The sequence below is a fragment of the Sylvia atricapilla genome, chromosome 2 (assembly GCF_009819655.1).
Source record: "Sylvia atricapilla isolate bSylAtr1 chromosome 2, bSylAtr1.pri, whole genome shotgun sequence".
Classification (NCBI taxonomy): domain Eukaryota; kingdom Metazoa; phylum Chordata; class Aves; order Passeriformes; family Sylviidae; genus Sylvia; species Sylvia atricapilla.
The window spans coordinates 114,233,795-114,258,122 of NC_089141.1; the positions used below are offsets into that span (position 1 = coordinate 114,233,795).

General features: G+C 45.9%; 2 protein-coding genes across 2 annotated transcripts in view; one reads left to right on the forward strand and one right to left on the reverse strand.

Annotated features, from left to right (window-relative positions):
* Nucleotides 1-24,328, forward strand: part of LOC136358251 (runt-related transcription factor 1) — a 101,246-nt gene that overhangs the window by 41,837 nt on the left and 35,081 nt on the right. The window contains exon 4 of the mRNA XM_066314227.1: nucleotides 8,178-8,369. Coding sequence (XP_066170324.1) covers nucleotides 8,178-8,369 — 192 coding nt within the window. The remainder of the gene's footprint in view (nucleotides 1-8,177; nucleotides 8,370-24,328) is intronic.
* RRM1 (ribonucleotide reductase catalytic subunit M1) overlaps nucleotides 1-24,328 on the reverse strand; it is a 516,096-nt gene that overhangs the window by 16,123 nt on the left and 475,645 nt on the right. The window lies entirely within an intron of this gene.

Below are 24,328 nucleotides of genomic sequence, written 5' to 3' on the forward strand. Positions count from 1 at the left end.
ATATTGGGATAATCTCCTGTCGGCCACCATGTTCCTGCTGGCTGGAAAATGAGGCTTGTGATGTCCAGCACTGTAGGCGAATCCATGGAGAGCTGGGACAAGGAATTCTGCCCACCTGGATATGCCAGAACATGTGGGTTTATTGCAGGGGTAAAAGGGCCTTGCCTTCAGCCCCCAGCCTGGGCTGGAGGGGATCCCAAAGAGAGAGGGAGAGAGAACAGCAGGGGGAGAGCTGAGAGAGAAGGGAGAGAGAGAGCAAAGGGCAGGGGAGAGAGCAGGAGAGAGCGAGAGCAGGGGGAAGAGGAAGGGGGAGAGTTTAGAGGAGAGGTAAGAGAGTCAAGAGTAGCAGAAAGGAGAAGAGGAAGAGGTAAGAGAGTTAAGAGAGCGAGGTCTTTGTTACAATCCATTATATCTCCTTTTGTGATGAATATTCTGATTTTCAGTGACCAACCAACACAAGACACAAAATCCTATAGAATCTACATACAGCCTGTAAGAACTGCTATATCACCATCCTGTGTTATATTTTAAACTCTAAAAACAACTCTTTAGACTTTTCTGTTTTGCTGCATTGACCTTTGGATCCCTCAGCCAGCAGAAAGGGATTGTTCAATCCAAAGGGATTCTCCTGCAGCTAGACCATTGTTTTCAGGTTCTATAGGAACTAAGACTCAGTATCCTACAACTCACAGTCAGCTTTCATTTCTATTTCCATTACAGGTTTCATATTTTCAGAATCTTTTGCTAAGCAATCATATTTATAAGGTTTCCCTGATTCATCCCCCCCAACACAGCACTTACAGAAAAAAAAGGAAAAAAAAAAAAAAAAAAAAAAAAATAATAATAATAATAATAATAGACGTGATTGCTGCTGAAACTCTGCCTGTCTAATTTGTGCTCCCCACAGCAATCCTGTTTGTCACTGAGGAAACCCCCAGATATCCTGCAGGGTGCCTAAGCCCATTTTTAGACAGTTTTGACATTATTTTTGGACACTGGAGATGTGGTTGGTGAGCTCTGACACTGAGCTGGTCCTTGTGATGTGCACAGAGGAGAGCAGGGGAAAGGATTTTACAATTTGGGCTGCAGGAAAACCACGTTTAGGCATTGTTAGCAAAATAAAGATGCTTGTTTTGCAAGCATATATATTTTGCAAGCATTTATATTTAAGAGAATTTCCCAGCTTGGCAATAATATAGAGGCATTCTATTTTAATTAATAGAAACACAAAATTGGGTTTGGGGGGGCCTTAAAGCTCATCTCATTCCACCTCTGCCCTGCAGTGACACTTTTCACAATCCCAGGGTGCTCCATGCCCTGTCCCTGAACACTTCTGTGGCTGAGGAATCCATTTTTTTACAAGAATTTATTAATTTTTTTGGACTAAACAGAGTGATACGAGCATTTCCTCTCATCACTATGGACAAAATAATCACAATTAATTTCAGCCCCGAGGCACAGAACAATGTTCAACACTTGATTTTCTGGACATAATGGAATTTTGGGTGATTTTCTGTCTCACTAAAGCTGGAGCCAACCCAAAGCCCTGAATAAAACCAGCCCTGAGAAGGTCCAAAGTGCCTCCAGAGGAAACAGGATTCTTTAAACTCATTCCTTACTTTGGTAAAGGCTCTGAGTTTTCCTGGGAATAATCCACATTTTGGGTGTGAAATTTCCTTTTTCACAGGGAAAAAGCAGAGGAGGGGGAGAATTCAGGGACAAAAGCTCAGCTTCATTAAATTCCCCTGTTTTAGTTTAATCCCAGGAGTAATTAAAGCACACTGAGCCTCCACTTTCCATGGTGGGATGGGGAGGGAAATTGGGGGGAAAAAAACCAACCTCATGGGTTTAATAGTTGAATAAGTAACAATTTAATAATGATGAATTTAAGAGTTTAAGAATTGAAATTTGAAAAGGAAATATGGGAAAAAAAGGAGATAAATAAATAATGAATCAATGTAAATATAATATAAAAATACGAATATAACATGAATATATAAAAATATAAAAATATAAAAATATAAAAATATAAATGTATACATGTATAAATGTATAAATGTATACATGTGTAAATATAATATAATATATATTTAATACAATTTTTATATTATCTAAATATATAAATATATAATTGTAATAGAATATATAATATGATCTATAAATAGGTATTAAAAAATTTATATCTTATAAAAATATATTAACATTTCTAAATATATATAATATAAAATATAATCTAAAATAATAAAAGAAGATAAATAGAAGCTTTTCCTGATCCCCAGCCCACACCGGACCCAGTTTTCCCTCAGATCCCTGAGCTCTGGTTTGGTTTAACAGCAAGTGACAGAAAAGTGAAGTAATAACAAGGAAAAAACTTGATTAAAAGACCAAAAAAAAGCCCCATAAAGTCACAGAATGGTTTTGTTTGGAAAGGAACTCAAAGATCCCCTGATCCCACCCCCTGCCATGGGCAGGGAGATCCATGAACCCATTCCAGCAGTGTTCCGTTGGAAAAGGCTCCTGGTTTTCCGCAAGAATTGCAGCTGGGAGAAGGAAAGGAGCAAACGCCTTTCCTTGGCCTCTGCTTTACCCAATGGGCCTGAGAGGCATCGAAGGATGCCTGCAAAAATAATAATAAAAAAAAGAATAGAATGAGATGAGATGAAGTGAAATGAAATGAAATAAAAATAAAACAAAATTAAATTAAATAAAATGAAATAAAAATAAAAATAAAATAAAAACAAAAGTAAAAATAAAAGTAAAAATAAAAAAATAAAAATAAAATAATATAAAAATAAAATAAAATAAAAACAAAAATAAAAATAAAAGTAAAAGTAAAAATAATAATAAAATAAAAATAAAATAATATAAAAATAAAATAAAATAAATTAAATTAAAAATAAAATAAAATGAAATAAAAATGAAAATAAAAATAAAATTAAATTAAATTAAATTAAATTAAAATAAAAAATAAAAATTAAATTAAATTAAATTAAATTAAATTAAAATTAAATTAAAATTAAATAAAATAAAAATAAAGTAAAATAAAATAAAATAAAATAAAATAAAACAAAATTAAAAAGAAAAAAAAAAAAAACCACAAAAGGAAAATTCCAAATCAAAAAGGAAGGTAAAGGAAGTGTTTCTTTTCCTGCACCTGAGCCCTGCTCTCCTCCCGGTGAATCCCAGGCTGAGGCACCATTCCCCACGAAGGCAGGGGCTGCCAGAGGCACTTTGCTGCTGTCATTTCCACATTTCCACATCCCCAAGCCCAACCTCTGGCTGCAGGCCAAGGCTGAGTGTTCCACACTCTATAAAACTGCATTTCCCTGCCCATTAAGAGGGGAAGCACTTTCATGTTGCCTCGCTGTAAAAGGCTCAGCACAGCCAATGTTTGCCCTGCCCTGCCTGTGTAATATTCCATGTCAGAAAAAAAAAAAAAAAGAAATCAAGGAAAAAAAATTCCTCCTGACCTCACTCAGGCAGCATTTAGAAGGGATAATGTGAAAAAAAAAAAAGGCAAAAAAGCTCCCAAACCTTGTGGTTTAGCAAAGTTGGCTGAGTGTCCTGGTTATTCTAGACCTTGCAATCTGAGGGGGGGAAATTTTCACTTTTCTTTTTTAATTGATCCTTGTCCAAAAAAAAACCCCCCAACAAACAAAAACAAAAAACAAAAAACAAAAAACAAAAAACACACACACACACACAAAAACCCCCCAAAAAAACAAAAAATAAAAACAAACAAAACAAAAAAAAAAACCCAAACCAAAAAAAAAAAACACCAAAAAACCAAAAAAAAAAAAACAAAAACCAAAAAAAAACCCAACAACCCCCCCCAAAAACAAAAACAAAACAAAACAAAACAAAAAAAAGCCACCTCAAAAATCCTCAGAGGACACAAGGGAGGGGAAGAGGGCAGTGGTTCCACCTCGTGTGAGCTCTGAGCCAAGCTCTTCCTTCAGCAGCTGGGACTGGGAGTGATTTTCAGAAAGATTTGTGGCCCGAGTGCTTCAGCAGAGCCAAAGCAGCTTCCAAACACCTTCCCTTTTTATTTTTCATCCTGGAAAAGGGAAGTGTGGGCTTGTGGTCACCTCCCAAGGCTGGGAGCACAGGGATTGTCACAGGGTCACCTCCTGGCACCTCATTTCTCCGTCCTTCCATTTTCCAGCTGGGAAAAAAAAAATAAAAAAATTAAAAAAAAAGGTTAATTAAGCAGTCCTGGTTTTCCCAGGGGTGAGCTGAGGAGACTCCAGCAAGGTGTTTAGTGGGGAACTTCAAAGCAAAGCTAATAAACACCCAAATAAATACGAGTCGCCCTCACAAAGGGCTGCCTGTGCTTTGAGAGTGGCTTGGGAGAAGTATTTATATTTGTGACGTTCTCCTGACGCGCTGCTTCACTTCTCCGCTGCACCAGCCTCGGTGCCAAACAGGTTCTGTGCAGTCACAGGAAGAGAAATAAGAGAAATAATAAATAGATTTTTCTGGCTGGGTAAAAGAGGGAATTTTTTTTTTTCTTTTTTTTTTTTGGGAGTTGCATCTCGAGGTGACGATTGCCCGGCCTCGATTCCGAGGGTTTCCCACCCAAAATGAAACTGGAGGCATTAAACCAGCAGAGTTCTCCTGAGGGAAGAGCTGGTGGTGCTGTTCTTCCTCTCTTTGAGTCCGCACAAATGGGATTTCCACAAATTCCACTGGGATGAGACAGATCTGATCTGCGCCCCTGCGCTCCTGGGAATCCCAGGCTGTGGAAAAGGAGGCTGTGGAACACCCCCAAAATTCAGCTGGTGGCTCTGGGGCAGCACAGGGAGGGGTGGGAAGGTCCAAGTTTCTCTTGGTGGACACAGGGTATGAAGAGACCTTGGAAATCGGGAGGAAATTTTTGGACAGCAGAGAGAATTTTGGACATCAGGAGGAATTTTGTCACGGAATTTTGTGAAGCATTCCAATGGGCTCCTCAGGGAGGTTTGGAGTCTCCTCCCTTGGAGATGTCCAGCAGAGGTGGGGTGGGGACAAGGTGGGGACGGAGATACAACTTTTTGGGGATGAGATCCATCTCTTGGGGATGAGATTCATCTCTTTGAGGATGAGATCCATCTCTTTGGGAATGAGATCCATCTCTTTTGGAATGAGATCCATCTTTATGGAGATGAGATCCATCTCTTTTGGAACGAGATTCATCTCTTCGAGGATGAGATCCATCTCTTTTGGAATGAGATCCATCTTTATGGAGATGAGATCCATCTCTTTTGGAATGAGATTCATCTCTTCGAGGATGAGATCCATCTCTTTTGGAATGAGATCCATCTTTATGGAGATGAGATCCATCTCTTTTGGAATGAGATTCATCTTTTTGGAGATGAGATCCATCTCTTTTGGAATGAGATTCATCTCTCTGAGGATGAGATCCATCTCCTTTGGGAATGAGATCCATCTCTTTGGGTCTCTCCTGGGAGATCTTTGGATCTTGGACAATTGAGAGCCTTCAAGGAGTGAAAAGAGGCGCTTTCCCAATGGATGTGTGGATTTTGGGGAAGCCTGGACGCTTGACTTGGGAAGCCTGGCAGATGTTAAGAGGTACAGGGCACAGCTGGGACTCCCTGGGCTGGGAGAGCTTTGCCAACCTCAGGGATTGTGGAATTCTGTGAGACCTGAGAGCAGCCTGCAGGGTTCAGGAGAGGTGGGAGGGGAAAAGGAGATCCCAGGGGCTCAAACTTGGCCTTCAAGGAGGATGTGAAATCAGGGATAAATGCCAGTGTGGGGCTGGAGCTGGAAGGATGTGGCTCTTGGCTCTGCCAGCCCTGGGCTGAGCCTTCTGGAGCTTAAAATAATCCATGGATGAGGTATTTTACACATCTTGGGTTGTGACTCCACACGTTGGCCTTCACTTCCAGGGTCAGGAGCCCAAGGCTTGAGGAACTTCCAGCGTTTCTCTGCTGAAAACCTCAGCATTTGCTTCCAACCAACCAGATAAACAGTCCTTTTCATCTGTCTTTGCTTCTCCCCTCCTTTTTTTTTATTTCTAATTTTTGATTTTTTTTAAGCCCTAATGGGTGTCTTTAATGATGAAACCGCTGCTATATAATATGTCTTTTTTATATTTTAATTCCTCCCCCCCTCCCCTTGGGATAATTTACAGCACAGTGTGGAATCTGAGACAGCTCAAGCTGTGCCAAAGGGCCTGGCAAGGGGAAGAAATGCCGAGCCACTGAGATTTGGAACCATAAGACGAGTTATAAAATTTAATTTTAGAAATGCAGCTACTGGGAACTGCTTTTAAATGCACATTTTCCTTTGAGTGCATGAAATGGGCCTGTGTCTTGATTGAGCTGTCAGGGTGGCTTGAAAGAGTTCTCTGTAGAGGAAGGGGCCTACGGGGCTCTGCAGAGAACTTTTTGCTGCTTATTCAGTGATGTTCAACAGTGAGAGAGGGATTTTTAGGAATGTTTATGGATTAAATGCTAAGGGAGGAAGTGTGGAATAAGGAATAGTGGATAAAAAGTTAAAGAATGTTTATTTTTTATATAATCACTGAAGGGTTTGGGTTGGAAAAGATCTTAAAGATCATCCAATTCCACCCCTGCCATGGCAGGGACACCTCCCACTGTCCCAGGCTGCTCCAAGTGTCCAACCTGGCCTTGGGCACTGCCAGGGATCCAGGGGCAGCCACAGCAAATCTGGGAATTCTATCCCAGCCTCTCCTCACCCTCCCAGGGAGAAATCCCTTCCCAGTATCCCAATACCCCAATATCTTATCCTTCCTTCCTTTACCTTAAGGCCATTCCCCTTTTCCTTGTCACAAGTTCCCCTGTTTCTTCAAGGGAACAAGTAAAAAAATGAAGTTTGACCTTGTTTGACCTCTGGGTGGGAGGTTTGAGCTGCATTCCTGGCAGGACAATGATGTCCGATGGAAAGGAGGACAAAAGATAAGGCACAAAGATCCAGGAGGCAGCTGATGTCCTGAGACAAATCCAATGTGCAGAAATCGTGGAATCATGGAATAGAATCATGGAGTATCCTGAGCTGGAAGGGACCCACAGGGATCACCCAGTCCAGAGCCCCAACAATCCCCCCTGGGCATCCCTGGCAGTCCAAAGGCTCCTGGAGCTCTGGCAGCCTCGGGGCCTTGGAAAAGGCTGTCACAGCTGGGGTTGTCCAGCCTGGACAGGAGAAGCTTTGGGCTGAGCTCAGGGTGGCCTTGCAGGGCCTGAAGGAGCCCCAGGAAACCTGGAGAGAGACAATTCCCGAGGGCTGCAGGGACAGGACACAGGGAACGGCTTCATAATAAAAGATTGTAGGGTTAGGTTGGATATTGGGGGAAAAAAATCATCCCTGGGAGAGTGGAGAGGAGCTGGGATGGAATTCCCAGATTTTCTGTGGCTGCCCCTGGATCCCTGGCAGTGCCCAAGGCCAGGTCGGACAGTGGGGTTGGAGCAGCCTGGGACAGTAGAAATGTGTCACCTTAGTCCTTCCAGCTGAATCTGGATGTGTCCCGATGCTGTCCTGCCTCTCTGGGACCTTCCCTGTCCCCTCCCAGCCCTGGAGCTTCATGGGGACTCCAAGGGCTGCTCTGGGAAGTGCTGGACCCTGTAATTCCCACATGGCCGTGCCCAAGTCCCCTGTGCCCTGCTGACACTCCAAATTCAGCATTTCCTCTCTCAGAGCTGAGTGTGTGATGGGACCTCACGTTCCTGAGGCTCCCAGTGCCACCCAGAGAAACTTCGTTATCCCAATTTCCATTCTGCTGGTGTTTATTTCCCACTCCTGTCCATAAAGCCATGGCAAAGGAATCCAAAAGCAGGATTTGATTTGGTTCATTATTTTATAGCCCTGGTGACAATCTGGGATTGAATTTTTGAGGAGTTCTCCCAGTGGAGGTTTAGCACAGGGGCAGTTTCCTCCTTTTAGAAACCCTGGGAAGGGTAGGAAGGCCCTGAAATTTGCAGTGGCTCTGGTTCTTCAGCCTAAGGCCGAAGACGAGATTTCAATGCAATCCAAAACCAAAAATCAAACAATGAGAGGTGATTTTAATTTCCAGACACTCCCAGCTCAGGACCTTCACCGGCAGATCAGAGATTGCAAAAAACGAGTTAAAAAAATATTAAAACCAAACCAAAACCAACCGACCTCCTGTACCAAGCGAGCTTTTTCTGATCTTTTTCCCCCTCCCCTTCCCACACTAGGACACCGTCAGAAAATAGACGAGCAGACAAAGCCTGGCAGCTTGTCCTTTTCCGAGCGCCTCAGCGAGCTGGAGCAGCTGCGTCGCACGGCCATGAGGGTCAGCCCACACCACCCAGCCCCTACAGCCAACCCTCGAGCCTCCCTGAACCACAGCACAGCTTTTAACCCGCAGCCTCAGAGTCAGATTCAGGGTAAGTACCCGAAATCCTCCCTGCTGCTCGCCCATCCCATGGCCTATGGAGGCTCAAATCCATCATTTTGGGGTTCTCCTTGGGGATCTTTGACATGTGAGAGTCTTGAAGGAGTGAAAAGAGGAGCTTTCCAGTGGATGTTTGGATTTTGGGGGATGTCTGAATTTTGGATTTTGGGAAGCCTGGCAGGTTTTAAGGTGCCCATTGTAATCGTCTCTCTCGCCCGCCTCCATCCCACAACCTGTGGGGGCTCACGTTCATCCCTCTGGGGCCCTCCTGGGAGATCTTTGACATGTGAGAGTCTTGAAGGAGTGAAAAGAGGAGTTTCCCAGTGGAGGTTTGGATTTTGGGAAGCCTGGCAGGTTTTAAGGTGCCCATTGTAATCCTCCTTTTGCTCACCCACCTCCATCCCATGGCCTGTGGAGGCTCAAATCCATCATTTTGGGGCTCTCCTTGGAGATCTTTGGATCTTTGATATGTGAGAGCCTTTAAGGAGTGGAAAGAGGGGCTTCCCAGTGGATGTTTGCATTTTGGGGGATGTCTGAATTTTGGATTTTGGGAACTGTGGAAGGTTTTATGGTGCCCATTGTAATCGTCTCTCTTGCCCACCTCCATCCCACGGCCTATGGGGGCTCAAATCCATCACTTTGGGGCTCTCCTTGGAGATCTTTGGATCTTGGACCCATGAGAGCCTTTAAGGAGTGAAAAGAGGGGCTTTCCCAATGGATGCTTGGATTTTGAGAAGCCTGGATATCTGAATTTTGGATTTTGGGAACTGTGGAAGGTTTTATGGTGCCCATCGTAATCGTCTCTCTCGCGACCTCCATCTCATGGCCTATGGGGGCTCACAGCCCTGCTGGGCTTCCATCTCTTTGGGGCTCTCCTTGGAGATCTTGGGATATTTGACATGTGAGAGCCTTTACGGAGTGAAAAGAGGAGCTTTCCCAATGAATGTTTGGATTTTGGGAAGCCTGACAGGTTTTAAGGGATCCACTGTAATCCTCCCTTCGCTTGCCCACCTCCATCCCACGGCCTGTGGGGGCTCAAATCCATCACTTTGGGGCTCTCCTGGGAGATCTTTGACATGTGAGAGTCTTTAAGGAGTGAAAAGAGGAGCTTTCCAGTGGATATTTGGATTTTGGGGATGTCTGAATTTGGGATTTTGGGAAGCCTGGCAGGTATTAAGGTGCCAATTGTAATTCTCCCTTTGTTCACCCACCTCCATCCCATGGCCTATGGGGGCTCAAATCCATCACTTTGGGGTTCTCTTTGGAGATCTTCGGATATTTGATATGTGAGAGACTTTAAGGAGTGAAAAGAGGAGCTTTCTCAATGGATGTTTGGATTTTGGGAAGCCTGGATGTTTGAATTTTGGATTTTGGGAAGCCTGGCAGGTTTTAAGGTGCCCATTGTAATCGTCTCTCTCGCCCGCCTCCATCCCACGGCCCATGGGGGCTCACGTCCATCCCTCTGGGGTTCTCCTTGGAGATCTTTGACATGTGAGAGTCTTTAAAGAGTGAAAAGAGGAGCTTTCCAGTGGATATTTGGATTTTGGGGATGTCTGAATTTGGGATTTTTGGAAGCCTGGCAGGTCTTAAGGTGCCAATTGTAATTCTCCCTTTGCTCGCCCACCTCCATCCCACGGCCTATGGGGGCTCAAATCCATCACTTTGGGGTTCTCTTTGGAGATCTTCGGATATTTGATATGTGAGAGACTTTACGGAGTGAAAAGAGGAGCTTTCCCAATGGATGTTTGGATTTTGGGAAGCCTGACAGGTTTTAAGGGATCCACTGTAATCCTCCTTTCACTCGCCTGCCTCCATCCCACGGCCCATGGGGGCTCACGTCCATCCCTCTGGGGCTCTCCTGGGCGATCTTTGACATGTGAGAGTCTTGAAGGAGTGAAAAGAGGAGCTTTCCCAGTGGATGTTTGGATTTTGGGAAGCCTGGATGTTTGAATTTGGGATTTTTGGAAGCCTGGCAGGTTTCAAGGTGCCCATGTAATGCTCTCTTTGCTCGCCCACCTCCATCCCATGGCCTGTGGGGGCTCAAATCCATCACTTTGGGGCTCTCCTTGGAGATCTTTGGATCTTTGATATGTGAGAGCCTTTAAGGAGTGAAAAGAGGGGCTTCCCAGTGGATGTTTGCATTTTGGGGGATGTCTGAATTTTGGATTTTGGGAACTGTGGAAGGTTTTATGGTGCCCATTGTAATCGTCTCTCTCGCCCACCTCCATCCCACAGCTTATGGGGGCTCAAAGCCCTGCTGGGCTTCCATTTCTTTGGGGCTCTCCTGGGAGATCTTTGGATATTTGACATGTGAGAGTCTTTAAGGAGTGAAAAGAGGAGCTTTCCCAGTGGATGTTTGGATTTGGGGAAGCCTGGATGTTTGGATATGGGATTTTGGCAAGGCTGCCAGTTTTATGGGGTCCAGTCTGATACTCCCCCTGCTCACCTACCTCCACCCTGCAGCCTACTGGTGACTGCAGTGCTGCTCTGCTTCCATTTCTTCCTGAATATCTTTGACACGTGAGAGCCTTTGAGGAGTGAGAAGAGGGGCCTCCCGATGGATGTTTGGATTCTGGGAAGGCTGGAAGTTTGAATTGGGGAATTTGGGAAGCCTGGCAGGTTTTAAGGGGCCCATTCTTGTAATCCCAGAAAAACTCATGAGTTTTGTTTGCCTCATAGCACCTGCAGAGCCATTGGTGTCTTGCAGAGCCAGGCCTTGTTCCAGGTGTATTTCCCAATGGATATTTGGCCATGAGTGTGCTGGAGAAAGAGGGAAATACTGTCCAAACCTTGCTTTGACCTCTCCCAGGAAGGCAGCAGCAAAGAGAGCTTTGAAAGTTCTTCACCCCCTCAAAATTACCTCTGAGTGCTGAGACTTTCTTTTCAAAGCTGCTTTGGAGGTGTTTCTGTGGCTGGTGGTTTTCCAGGAGGTTTTGTCGGAACAAAAACCTGCCAAAGGGTCGCTCAGGAGTCTGATTTCCTCCCAGGCTCGGATGAAACCGAGTCATCCAGCTTGGAATCTTCACCCTAGAGCTGAGTCTGTCCCTGCTAAAATTCCAGCTGGAGTTTTGGGCAGTGGGTCAGGTCACTGAGCTCTTCTATCAAAATGCAGATTTATGGGGAGATGGACACAAAGAGGTGGGACAGGGGTGGTTTTTAGCAGGTGCTGTTCCTAACAGAGTTTTCCTCTCCTCTTCCAACCAGAAGGAAAATGGGCTCAGTCAAGGCTCTCTGCTGGTGTTTTGGAGAGGAATAGTTACAGGGAATCGGGAGAAGTTCTTAATTTGGGATTTATTTCTGAGAGCAGGGTGCTCTTTCCTGCAGGCAGGAAAGGTTTGCACTCACCTCAGGCAACACCTGGAATTCTCCTTTATTCCCAGGGCTTGGAAGGTCTGTGGATTAGTGGAATTGTTGCAGATCTGCTGGGTTTGGGGTATTTTTGGGAATCATAGAATCAGGGAATGGTTTGGGTTGGAAAGGACCTTAAAGATGATTTAGTTTCAACCCAAACCATGGGCAGGGATATCTTCCACAATCCTAGGTTGCTCCAATCCCAGTCCAAGCTGGCCTTGGACACTTCCAGGGATGGGGCAGCCACAAAATTCTGCGGGGAACCTGTGCCTTCCTCACAGGGAAGATTTTCTCCCCAAAATCCCAGTGTAACCACACTGAACCCTACTGATTTTACTACTAAAAATCAACGAATTGTCATGCTCTGGTCAAAACAAAAAGAAACTGGGAAGAGGCACAGCTCCTTCCCCTTGCTGGAGCAGTTCCAGGTCAGCTCATGTGAAGGATCCAACGCTTCACATCCCACTCACTTTTGCAGGGCAAACCACGCTGAGTTTCTCCTGCTCATGGCTCTGTTCCTATTAAAAAACACCCAAATTTTATTGTGGGTTCCTATAAAAAAAAACCCAAATTTTATTGTGGGTTCCTATAAAAAAAAAAAAGATTTGTTATGGCTGCTCAGCAGCCAGAGCAGACGTGGGTGGAGGTATCAGTGGCAGCCTCACACTCTTCAACTCCTTGGGAACACTTTCTGCTTGGCAAAATATCAGCTTTAACACCCAGGATCCCTCTTCCCTGCTCCCCTGCAGAATTCCTGATGGGTTTTGTGGGAAACCCAGGCACAGAAAATCCCCAAAATCTAATTGCATGCAGGCCCAAATGCAGCAGAGAACACAGGGTCTTGGAAAAGACTTCCAGATCTAGAAACCAGAAACAAGAATGTGGATTTGTAGTTCAAGCAGAGACATATCAAGCTCTGTGGAGCTTGAGGTAGAGGAAAGTTTTAAAGCTTTAAAGTTATGATATAGAAGTAGTTATGAAGGTAATAAAAAGTTTTAAGGTGTAGTTTTGTAGGATTTTGTGTCACTATAGGATTGGATATAAAAAGTCCTCATTGCAGCAGGACGTGTGATGCAGGTTAATTAACCATTAGTGTGAAAGTTAAAATTATCTGTGTGGCAGTAGATTATTGGCAAATAAACCTTTTTAACCCCTTGTAGCCTGTGCTCTTGTGACCACTGCCCACGAGCTCCTGGTGTGGGCGGTGAAGATGTTCTCACTTCCTGAGACGGAGGCAACAAATCATGTTTTAAGATGTCTCCCTGTGGTCCCATCTCTCTTAAAATCCCAACAGGTTTTTCCTGCTGTGCCCTGGATCCAGCTGCTCCCTCCTGGAATACTTGCAGGAGGTGGTTGGGCTTTGCTGTTTCAAACAGGATTTAATGTTTCACCTGCTGATGTGGCTCAGCCATGGGTGTTCCCACGTGGATGTTCTCCTCTTCTCCTGGCTCCACTTTCCCTCCCAAAGGTGTGTTCTCCACTGAGGATGGAACTGTTGAGGTTTGCAGTGGCTATCAGGAAAATAACCCCCAAACTGAAGCCTCTCTCATTTGTCTGTTGTCACCGTCACCTTTTAACTTCCAGGGCTCATCTTTTCAGGGTCACATGAGCACAGCAGGAAAAAAAAGGGATGAGGTGGGGAAAAAAACTCCAGGACAATAAGTTTTTTCCCCTCAGTGATCAAAGTGTGATTGGATTAGGGTTGATCTCCTGTGAGAGCTGGGATAATTCACTTCTTTTTTACTGTTATTATTGCTTATTTATTCAGTTTCAGAGCAGAGGGCTCCAAAACAAGGGAGAAGGAGGAAAGGCTGCCGCAGCTGGGATTGTCCAGCCTGGACAGGAGAAGCTTTGGGCTGAGCTCAGGGTGGCCTTGCAGGGCCTGAAGGAGCCCCAGGAAACCTGGAGAGAGACAATTCCCAAGGGCTGCAGGGACAGGACACAGGGAATGGCTTCCCAGTGCTAGAAGGAAGGGTTATGTTGGATATTAGGAAGGAATTGCTCCCTGGGTTGGCAGTGAGGGATAAGAATGGAATTCCCAGATTTGCTGTGGCTGCCCCTGGATCCCTGGCAGTGCCCAAGGCCAGGTTGGACGTTGGGGACAGTGTCCACAGCCTGGGACAGTGGGAGGTGTCCCTGCCATGGCAGGGGTGGAACAAAATGACCTCTAAGGTCCCTTCCAACCCAAACCAGTCCGGGATTCTGTGATTCCATGAAAACCAAAAACCATCCTGAACATCCCATTTCCCACCTTCCTGTTTTGCATCCTGAAGCATTTCTCATTGAAGAGAGCACAAAGTCCTTTCCATAAGACCAGACCCCATCCACTGCTGAAATCCAAGCAGCATCCCAAAATTCTGCTATATCTCCCACCAGCTGTAACCACAAGTTGATTCTCCACTCATCCAAAACCACTCTTTTTTTTTTCCTTTTTTTTTTTCTTTTTTTAAAACCACCAAAACCAAAACTAAAATAGACATCCCAGAGCAGTTCTTGGATTGCAAGGGGCAGGTTGCCATGCCACTAAACCACTGTTTATTTATTTGAGGTTTTCGGCTAGAAAAGGACTGAGGGTAATTTTAACTTCCTATTTTAGCAGGTCTCGAAGGGGAGAACAAAACCATTTTGTGTCACGGCTTCAAATCCATGTTAAAAGTGGAATTCAGAGCCCATAAACGGCTTTAATCGAGTTTTCTGCTTCTTCCATATCACAAGGAGGGAGCCACGTCCACCTGTTCCCTTGGAAGTTTTTAACCATGGCCAATTCCCAGACCAAAGGGGAGGAAAAGCTTCCACCACATGGTTGAAGTTGAGAGGTTATTTTGTGCCAGAGTGTAAAATGTCAAAGGATTTGACCTCCAGGCACAGAAAAAGGAGATCCCCACCTCAACTCACCCCTGCCTTTGTGAAAAGAGGGGTAAAAAAAAAAACCCCAACCAGGCAGAGCCATGTGAGCTGTGCTTGAGAAGGCTTTAAATTATAAATATAAATTCAAAATATTAATTTTAAGCTAAACTAGACATTTAAGTTACTATTTATAATAAATACTAATCTATCTATATATTAAGGTTGAGTTTCTCCTGACGCCAGCCCACTAAATCCACAATTCCTCATCTTACAGTGGTTAAAGTCAACCAGAGTGGGTAATTCCAAAAAAATTATGAGCATAAGGTTCCTTTACCGCAGAATTTTTTTTTTTTTTTTTTTTTTTTTTTCTGCTGGGCCAACAGAAACATTTGAAAATTCAGGCCCAGAAGATTCTTGTGGAGGCAGCGATGTGGAGTTAATAAATTGCAGAAATAAATGGGGTCAGGAATATCATCCAAAAATGTGCAATTAAATAACTTTTTTTTTTGTTTTTTAATTAGCCCACAAAATATTCACAGAATCATAGAACCAAAAAAAAAAAAAAATGGTTTGTGTTGGAAAAGAACCTTAAAACCAACCAGGGAAACCTCCACTGGTTCAGGTTGCTCCAAGCTCCATCCAATCTGGCCTGGAATATTCTCCACCTTTTTCCAGCTGTTTGGTGTTGTTTTCACCTGGGGATTTATTTATTATTTACTGAAAAATAAATGAAATCAAGCTATTTTCTCTAGGCAAAACAAATAATCACTTTAAGCTACACCTCTGGTCCTTTTTTAGGCTTTTTGATCACTTTAAAATACCTGAGTTTGCTTTTTGCCTTTTTTTTAAATTTTTTTTTTAAAGCAAACTTTGTAACCTTAGATGTTCAATTCCCCACTTTTATGACCAAATCTAAAATCCCTGGAAACGAGAGGCTGGAATAAAACTGCTGACAGCTCTTGAAGGGAAAAAAAAAAAAAAAATTAGCCCTGAAAGCAAAGCAAGGGAGATCATTTAAAGCTCAGCCCTTTGAATTAACACCAAACAGGAGGGCTGAGGGATTATTTTGTTAGGAGCTGAGCTTTTGTCTTCCTCCAGGTGCACCACACTTTGTTTAAGAGACATTTCAAGGTCCTTGCTATCGGGATCTTGGACAAAAATAAAAAAAAAAAAAAAATAAAAAAACCCAGCCTGGGTTTATCAGGGTTCCCAGGAACTGCTGCAAAGCAGGAGGAGAGTCAAGGGCAGCGCTGAAATTTGGGAATTACGGCAGCTTTGTTCCCTCTCTGCCTGCATCAAACCCCAGTTTGGAATATTTCCGTTTTTAATTTCGCTGCCTGCGCTGTGCTGGGAGAGAATCAGAAGAATGTGCAGCGTTTCAGAAGGGGGTTGATTTAATTGTCACTCTGGCCCCACGCTCTGCTGCTTGGGAAATGAATTTTCCAGGTGATTTTGGGGCGTTGGGATTGGAGTGCTGGCAGCTCCCAAACAGATCCAGAGCCTGCCAGGGTCAGGGAATTCCCAGCTCTTATCATTGTCTCATGGGTTAAAAACTGATTTATTTCCATTCATTTTGGACACCAGGATCAGGGAGTCCCCAGCTCTTCCCATTGTGCCATGGGATAAAACTGATTTCCATTCCCTTTGGACACCAGGATCAGAGAATTCCCAGCTCTTCCCATTGTGCCATGGGTTAAAAACGGATTTATTTCCATTAATTTTGGACACTAGGGTTGGGGAATTTCCAGCTATTCTTGTTGTGCCATGGGATAAAACTGATTTCCATTCCCTTTGGACACCAGGATCAGAGAATTCCCAGCTCTTCCCATTGTGCCATGGGTTAAAAACTGATTTATTTCCATTCATTTTGGACATCAGGATCAGAGAATTCCCAGCTCTTCCCATTGTGCCATGGGTTAAAAACTGATTTATTTCCATTCCCTTTGGACACCAGGATCAGGGAATTCCCAGCTCTTCCCGTTGTCTCGTGGGTTAAAAACTGATTTATTTCCATCCCCTTTGGACACTGCAGTGTGTCCCTGTGTTTCACCCAGCACGGGGTGCTTTCCCAGCAGATCATCCCCTTCCCACTGGATTCAGAACTCCTCCATCCCAAAAAACGCTCCATTGGGAATGTTGAGCTGGTGTTGCCTGAGCCTGGCACTTCTCTGCTCCTTCCTGCCCAGGATGGGGCTGGATCCACCATTTCTGAATGTTCTCTCCACCCTCAGAAGGTTTCCCCGCCATAATTTGGGTCATGTGCATCCAGATCAGAGAAGATCCCCTTTAATGGATGCCCTCCTCCATCTCCTGGAGTGGGAATTTCCACCAGGATCCTGCTCTGGATGAGGAGGAGGAGGAGGAAATGATCTTCCTCCTTCCCACTCCCTTCCCTGCCAGCAGCCACCCAGAGCTCCAGTGTGGGGAAAAGAAGGAGCTGAGGTCACCCCGTGGTGGGGACCTGGAGCTCCAGTGCTACACAAAAATTTGTGGAAGTGGTGATGCTTTCCCAAAGTATTTTGTTGGTTGGCAAATCCTGGCAGGGCTCCAAGTGGCTCCATCAAAAAAGGGAAATTTTTATAGAGAGAAATATCTTTTCCCTGAGAGTGCAGGATGAAATCTGCAACTATTGCTTGGCAGATGATAAATACTGACCTGGAATTCCATCAGTGACTTCCACAGTTTTCCTTCTCCAGGAGCGCTTCTGAAGTGCCCCCAGCTCCACATTCATCCTGGTGTCCATTTGTGGTGTCACAAACCAGTTTGCATCCGAGCTGGTGAGGAGACACAGAACAATTCCTCTGCAATTCTGGCCCGTGCAAATCCACTCTGAAGGAAAAAAAAATCCCTGTTTTTTTCCACAACCTCCCTGCTGCAAATAGAGATATAAACCTCCTGTTTTATAGAGTTATAGAATGATTTGGGGTGAAAGGGACTTTCAAGATCATCTCTATGGCTGCCACTGGATCCCTGGAGGTGTCCAAGGCCAGGTTGGAGCAGCCTGGGATCAGGGAAGGTGTCCCTGCCTTGGATCTGGATGATCTTTAAGCTCCATTACAACCCCAACCATTCCATGCCCCTCCAAGATGTCCATAATGAAGTAAAAAGCTGCAGTTATTAGAGAATTATTATATATTAATATTATATATTAATATAATATCTGTTTTTCTCTGAGCTCTGCCCCTCCACACCATCTTTTTTCACTCAATCATTTCATCCCCTGTGGAATGAGAGCCACGTCTCCCATTGGCTTTCTAAACTCTGTAATTCCATTTGGATCCTCCCCAAAGGCTGATTTGGGCAGGGATAAAAATCCGGTGACCTTTATTCCTGGGAGATTTCCCTGGGAGCAACTGGAGGCAGGCGGGAAACACAATCCAGGCCTTGATTTAAAGGAGGGGTTGGCAGAGCCAGATCAATTCGGTTTTCCAGAGGAGAGGAAGGACAATTCCAGGCATTAACCACGGCAGAGAGGCTCTGGCAAAGAGCAGAACCATTTGGTGCTGGCTCCAGAACAAGTTGTTCCTCCTCTAAACTGTCAATGAGTTTAGGCTGGAAATGAGGAGATGGTTCCTAAGGATCAGAGAAGCCTTGGATGTCTTCCAGGGGCTCTCAGATACACGAAGATGGAGTTTAAGATGGAGTTTTGCTCTGTAAGTGCAGAGCGTGAGGTGTGGCTGGGCTGCAGGGCCCAGGAGATGTTCTCCAGGCCCATCCTTGCTTCCAGTCAATCAATTCTCTGCACCACTCGCTTCATCCAGGGAGTTTTGATTCTCCAAAACAGGCAGGAGAACGTTTGGGATCTTCTCTCTCTGCCCTGGAGCCAGGCTGGGAGAAGCTCCAGGGAGAGCTCAGAGCCCTGCCAGGGCCTGAAGGGGCTCCAGGAGAGCTGCAGAGGGACTGGGGACAAGGGCTGCAGGGACAGGAGCCAGGGAATGGCTTCCCAGTGCCCAGGGCAGGGCTGGATGGGCTCTGGGGCAGGAATTGTTCCCTGGCAGGGTGGGCAGGGCTGGCACAGGGTGCCCAGAGCAGCTGTGGCTGCCCCTGGATCCCTGGCAGTGCCCAAGGCCAGGCTGGACACTTGGAGCACCTGGGACAGTGGGAGGTGGCCCTGCCATGGCAGGGGTGGGAATGGGATGAGATTTAAGGTCCTTTTCAACCCAAACCATTCCAGGATTCCAGGTTTCCATGACTCCCTCATTCCATGAGTCTGAACACTTCCCTCTGTTGGGTCTCAGTCTCAAGACAAAACCTTTCCTTGCAAATTCCCACTTTGGACCTCCAGGTCCTCAGCAATTCCCTGGATAAATCCCACCTGTTCTGGAGCTTCTGTTGCCTTTCCAGCACCGGGATCCGTCCAGGAATTTTTCCCCCTTCAGCCACAGATTTGTGCCTCTTTCATCCTCTCCCACACGGAGCAGAGCGAGGTGAGGATCCAATTCCTCAACACCTGCCCCATTCCCAGCTCCAGGGCCTCAGCCTTGCTCAAGAGCTTCACATCCAGATTGGAAAACAAAACAAAACCAAACAAAACAAAAAAAAGGCTTGAAATGGTTTGGCTTTTCCATCAACGAATGGAAAGAGTTATGTCATGGTGGTTAATCCGCAAGATTTCCAAGTGTCGATATATTGGAGATATCCATCTTCATATTCCACATATTCCTGGCACTTCCTGGGGTTGGAGAAGCAGCAGATAAAGCTACAAATATGTTCTCAGTCCCTGGGCAACACCTCCACTTCCACCAATTTTTCTTCTGCCCTTTTTCCCTGCTTTTTCCCCCACTTTTTTCCCACCACGTGGAGAATCCTCAAGGATAACTACTAAATAACAACCAAAAAAAACAGGAAATCTTGAGTTTCAAGCAGAGAAGTTGAGAGATCTGAATTTTGTTCTACGTTTGGACACCAATCCCATGATTTCTTAGGCAAATAATTGAGAGTTTAATTTTTTTTTTAATTTTTTTTTCAGAGCATTTAGGAAAACTCAGGGAGCACAAAGATGTTTCAGGAGGATTTTTGAAGGTATCCAAGCACCTAAACCACGGAGAAACCAGTCCCCAGGGTTTTCCCTGCCTCTGGAAAATTTTCTCCCTGAATCTTTAGGCAGCTGTAAAATTGGGCAGCTCATGCCCAGGCACAGTTTTCTTTTCATTAATCAGTCCATGTCTTTTACCACGGGAGAGCTGATGGATCCCGAGAGCAGGGCTGGCAGGCAGGGACAAGTATTCCCAGCTCTGTTTTGGACTTGCACAGCGATTCCTTGCTTGGTTTGTTGGGTTTGATCCCCTTCCACTCCCCGAGCCCTTCTCCGTTATGTCCTTGGGAAAGTGGAGCTGATCTCTGACCCAGGATTGTCTCAGGGAATTCCCTGGGTTCATTCCTTACTCCTTTATCTCCCTCACCTCTCCAAGGTGGAGCCTCTGCCTGCTCTTCTCATTTTTGGGAGTAGCATCCTTCAGCTCCACCTCAGGGACCATTTCTGTCTCCTGGGGCTCTTCCTTTTCCATGGAAACTCCTCAGCCTGGCTCCCTGCTCTTTCCCAGGGTGAATCTCAGCTCATCCTGGAGGTGTTTGAAGTAAATATCTCAGTAGATATCTCAGTAAATATCCCAAAGGGCAGCTTTAAACTGGATATTGGGAAGGAGTTATTCCCCCATGAGGGTGAGGAGGCCCAGGAATAGAATTCCCAGAGAAGCTGTGTCTGTCCCTGGATCCCTGGAAGTGTCCAAGGCCAGGTTGGAGCAACGTGGGACAGTGGAAGGTGTCCCCATGGCAGGAGTTGGAACAAAATGATCTTTAAAGCCTCTTTTTTTGATCCAAACCATTCCATGATTCTGAAGTTCAACATTTGAGGTTTTTTTTTTTTCATGTTTGGGGTTGTTCCCCACCGGCCCTCAAAGCATTTTCTTGGCCTTTGAATGTCCCAGTCATGAGGAAGATGAAAAGCACTGATTGCAAAACTCTGGTAAATCAAATCTCTCTTGAGTTATTTCTTTCCACAAGCATTCTCCTCTCTAATCCCCTGCTGGCAGAACACACCGAGGTTTGGATAGCAGAGCTCCAATTACCTTCCGTGGTAAATAAAACAAACAAAAAGAAGAAGAAGAAGAAGAAGAAAAAAAAAATCAATAAATAAGGGCTCCTTACCCTAAAAACAAACACCCACTGAAAACAGCCCCTCCCTCCCCTGGTGCTGCCCAGGTGCCAGAGGATGCCACTTGGATTTGGTAATTGAAGGTGTTCTTCGCCTCCAAATTGAACGTCTCCAAACTTGAGCTGTTTCTGCTCCTGGGAACAGGGACAGGGCGAGAGGAAACAGCCTCGAGCTGCGCCAGGGAAGGTTGAGTTGGATAATCAGGAAAAATTTTCTTCCTGGAAAAGGCAGTCAGCCCTTGGAAGGGGAGGTCTGGAGGTGTCCAGGGAAGGTCTGGGCTGGGTGGGCATCAGGCACATGACCTTGGAGCTCTTTTCCAGCCTTAATTTTGGGATTTACGCAGGGCTCCTTTCAAAGGCTCCTGTGCCGGGCTTTTACCAGGACACTGCCTCAAACAGGATGGTTCCCTCAGGAGCCCCACGTGGTGCCAGAGCTCACGGGGCTCCTTTCATGTGCCTGAGTACACACAACACCCTGAGCAAACTCCTGGCCGAGTTTTCCCTGTGTATTCAAGCCTATTATGGCCCCAACAAACGGGGATTGTTCCCAGGAGAGGAACAATGGGCTGGGATGTGCTGGAGGAGGCAATCATTGACCTGGGGAAGTGCACATCAGATAATCAAACAGGTTCCATCTGACCATTCCCAGCCCTCTTAAAAGCATCAAAAAACTCTGCTCTTAAAAGCATCAAAAAACACAAGGATATTCCAAAGGGCTGTTAAAAAATCGTGGGTTTGCTCTCAGGTTGGGGTTTGAATTCCAACAAGAAATTCCCAGGTTTGTGTCAGAGGTCTCTTGGGTTTGTCTCCGTGGGGCAAAATGCTCGGTTCAGTGTCAGGGATTCTGGGAGCTGCCAGGGTTTATTGCTCAGCTTCAGGAACTTTCAGGGATATTTACCCAAAGAGGTGTTTGGAATGGCTTTGGTCCGGTACAAAAAAATTGGGATAGACATAGAAATAATTAGAAGCAGAAACTATTGGAGTTTGCATCCTCTGTCAGAAATGGCTGGATTTGGGACCTTAAAGATCATCAGTTCCACTCCTGGATGTTCAGGGACACCTCCCACTGTCCCAGGTGCTCCAAGCCCCAGTGTCCAACCTGGCCTTGGGCACTGCCAGGAATCCGGGGTAATCACTGCTTTTTGGGAATTCCATCCCAGCCCCTCCCCACTCTGCCAGGGAACAATTCCTGCCCAACATACCATCTAAACCTGTAATTTTCCAGTCTGAAGCCATCCCCTGTGTCCTGTCCCTGCAGCCCTTGGGAATTGTCTCTCTCCAGGTTTCCTGGGGCTCCTTCAGGCCCTGCAAGGCCACCCTGAGCTCAGCCCAAAGCTTCTCCTGTCCAGGCTGAACAATCCCACTTCTTCTTGACCTTTCGTAGGTTTATTACAATTATAAATTATTTTACTTATCACTTGGCCAATTTGGGTTCTCTCAGCTTCTTGGGCATTAAATTCAGGTGATTAATACCAAGAGAAAACCAACGAAACCAAAATTCCTTTGCATGGAAAACAATTCCTGCAAATTGCTGCGTCCTCTGGCCCGTAGGAAAGACAACAATGAGTGAAAGGAGACTCTTGATTTTACTGGGGTGATGGTTTACAAGGGGAGCACTGGTGGTGCTCTCAGCTCTCATTCCATAAAGGTGGATTTCATCCTCCAATTCCCACGTCCAAATAATGCTTCTCACCTGCAACCTGTGAACAACTGCCCCAAAGCTCAGGGCCTTTGATATCCTGGAGAGCTACATAAAGATGAGCCATTTGCCATGCAAAAACCATTGGCAAATTTGAATTTGGGATTAATCAGTTCACGGGGGAAGGAATCCACCAGCAAACAGGAGCTGCTCTGCCCCACAGCATAAAAGTGAACACTCGTGGTCACCTGAAAAGGGGAGAAGTGGGGAAGTGCAGGAAAAGGCCCTGAGGGTGCTGGTGCCAGGGGCTGGACACGAGCCCAGGGGTGCCCAGGTGGGCAAGAGGCCCCTGGGCTGGGTGAGGAATTGTATGTCCAGCAGGAGCAGGGCAGGGATTGTCCCTCTGTGCTCCAGGGCTGTGTCCAGCTGTGGCTCCTGCAGGAGAGCCCTGGAGGGGCTGGAGCGTGTCCAGGGCAGGAGCTGGGGAAGGGGCTGGAGCCCCAGGAGGGGCTGAGGGAGCTGGGAAGGGGCTGAGCCTGGAGAAAAGGAGGCTCAGGGGGGAGCTGGTGGCTCTGCACAAGTCCCTGCCAGGAGGGGACAGCCGGGGGGGGTCGGGCTCTGCTCCCAGGGCACAGGGACAGGAGCAGAGGGAACGGCCTCAGGCTGGCCCAGGGGAGGCTCAGCTCGGCCAGCAGCAGGAATTTCCCCATGGAAAGGGTGCTCAGGCCTTGGCACTGCCCAGGGAGCTTTGGAGTGCCCATCCCTGCAGGTGTCCCCTGGAGGTGGCACTCAGAGCTCTGCGCTGGGGACAAGGTGGGCACAGGGGGGACTGCCTGGGCTGGGAGGGCTTTTCCAGCCTCTGGGACTCCATGGAAAGGGCAGGAGACATTTAAAGTGAGGGAAACCCACCCCTGGGTGCTTGTGCCAGGCTCTTGTGTCCAGGGTGGGCTCCAGCATCCACCTCCCCAGGCTCTGGCCAGCAGCAGGTGGATGGGGCCAGGAGCAGCCTGGAACCTGCAGGAGACATGGAGGGAGGGGAGGAGGGAGAAAGAGAGAGAGAGAAAGAAAGGGAGAAAGAAAGAGAGAAAGAGAGAGAGAAATAAAAAGAGAGAGAAAGAAAGGAAAAAGAGAAAAAGAGAGAAAAAGAAAGAAAGAGAGAGAGAAAGAAAAAAAGAGAGAAAGAAAGAGAGAAAGAGAGAAAGAGAGAAGGAAAGAGAGACAATAGAGAAAATAAAGAGAGAGAGAAAGAGAGAGAGAAAGAAAGAGAGAAAGAGAGAAAGAGAGAAAGAGAGAGAAAGAAGAGAGAAAGAGAGAAAGAGAGAGAGAGAGAGAGAGAGAGAGAGAGAGAGAAAGAAAGAAAGAAAGAAAGAAAGAAAGAAAGAAAGAAAGAAAGAAAGAAAGAAAGAAAGAAAGAAAGAAAGAAAGAAAGAAAGAAAGAAAGAAAGAAAGAAAGAAAGAAAGAAAGAAAGAAAGAAAGAAAGAAAGAAAGAAAGAAAGAAAGAAAGAAAGAAAGAAAGAAAAGAAAAGAAAAGAAAAGAAAGGACAAACAGCTGTGCTAATCCCTGTGCTTGTTAGATCATGTTCAGAAGCTCCCAAACCGCCGTGGCAGGGCACGGTTTTGTTTCAGGAGGGTGGTGCCTACCGAGGGCACGTCCATGTGAGTTTTGTATTTGTACATTAAACATTTCCCCAAGATGTAATTCCTTCCCTCCTGCACTCCCAATAAAGAGACTTTACGAGCCGAGAGAGCAAGCACAGGAGGGCTGTTGGGGCAAGATAGGGCACATGGAAATGTGTCTGAGCTGGCTGCTCCACCCAACCTCTCATCTTCTAGAGAGAGAGAGAGAGAAAAAAAATAATCCTCAATGTTTCCAAGGAGCGAGGGAGGCCAGGCCTGATGAGCACAGACGGTCTGCAGGCATCTGCCCAAGGAGCTGACGCTTGGCTGGTACATCCTCCTC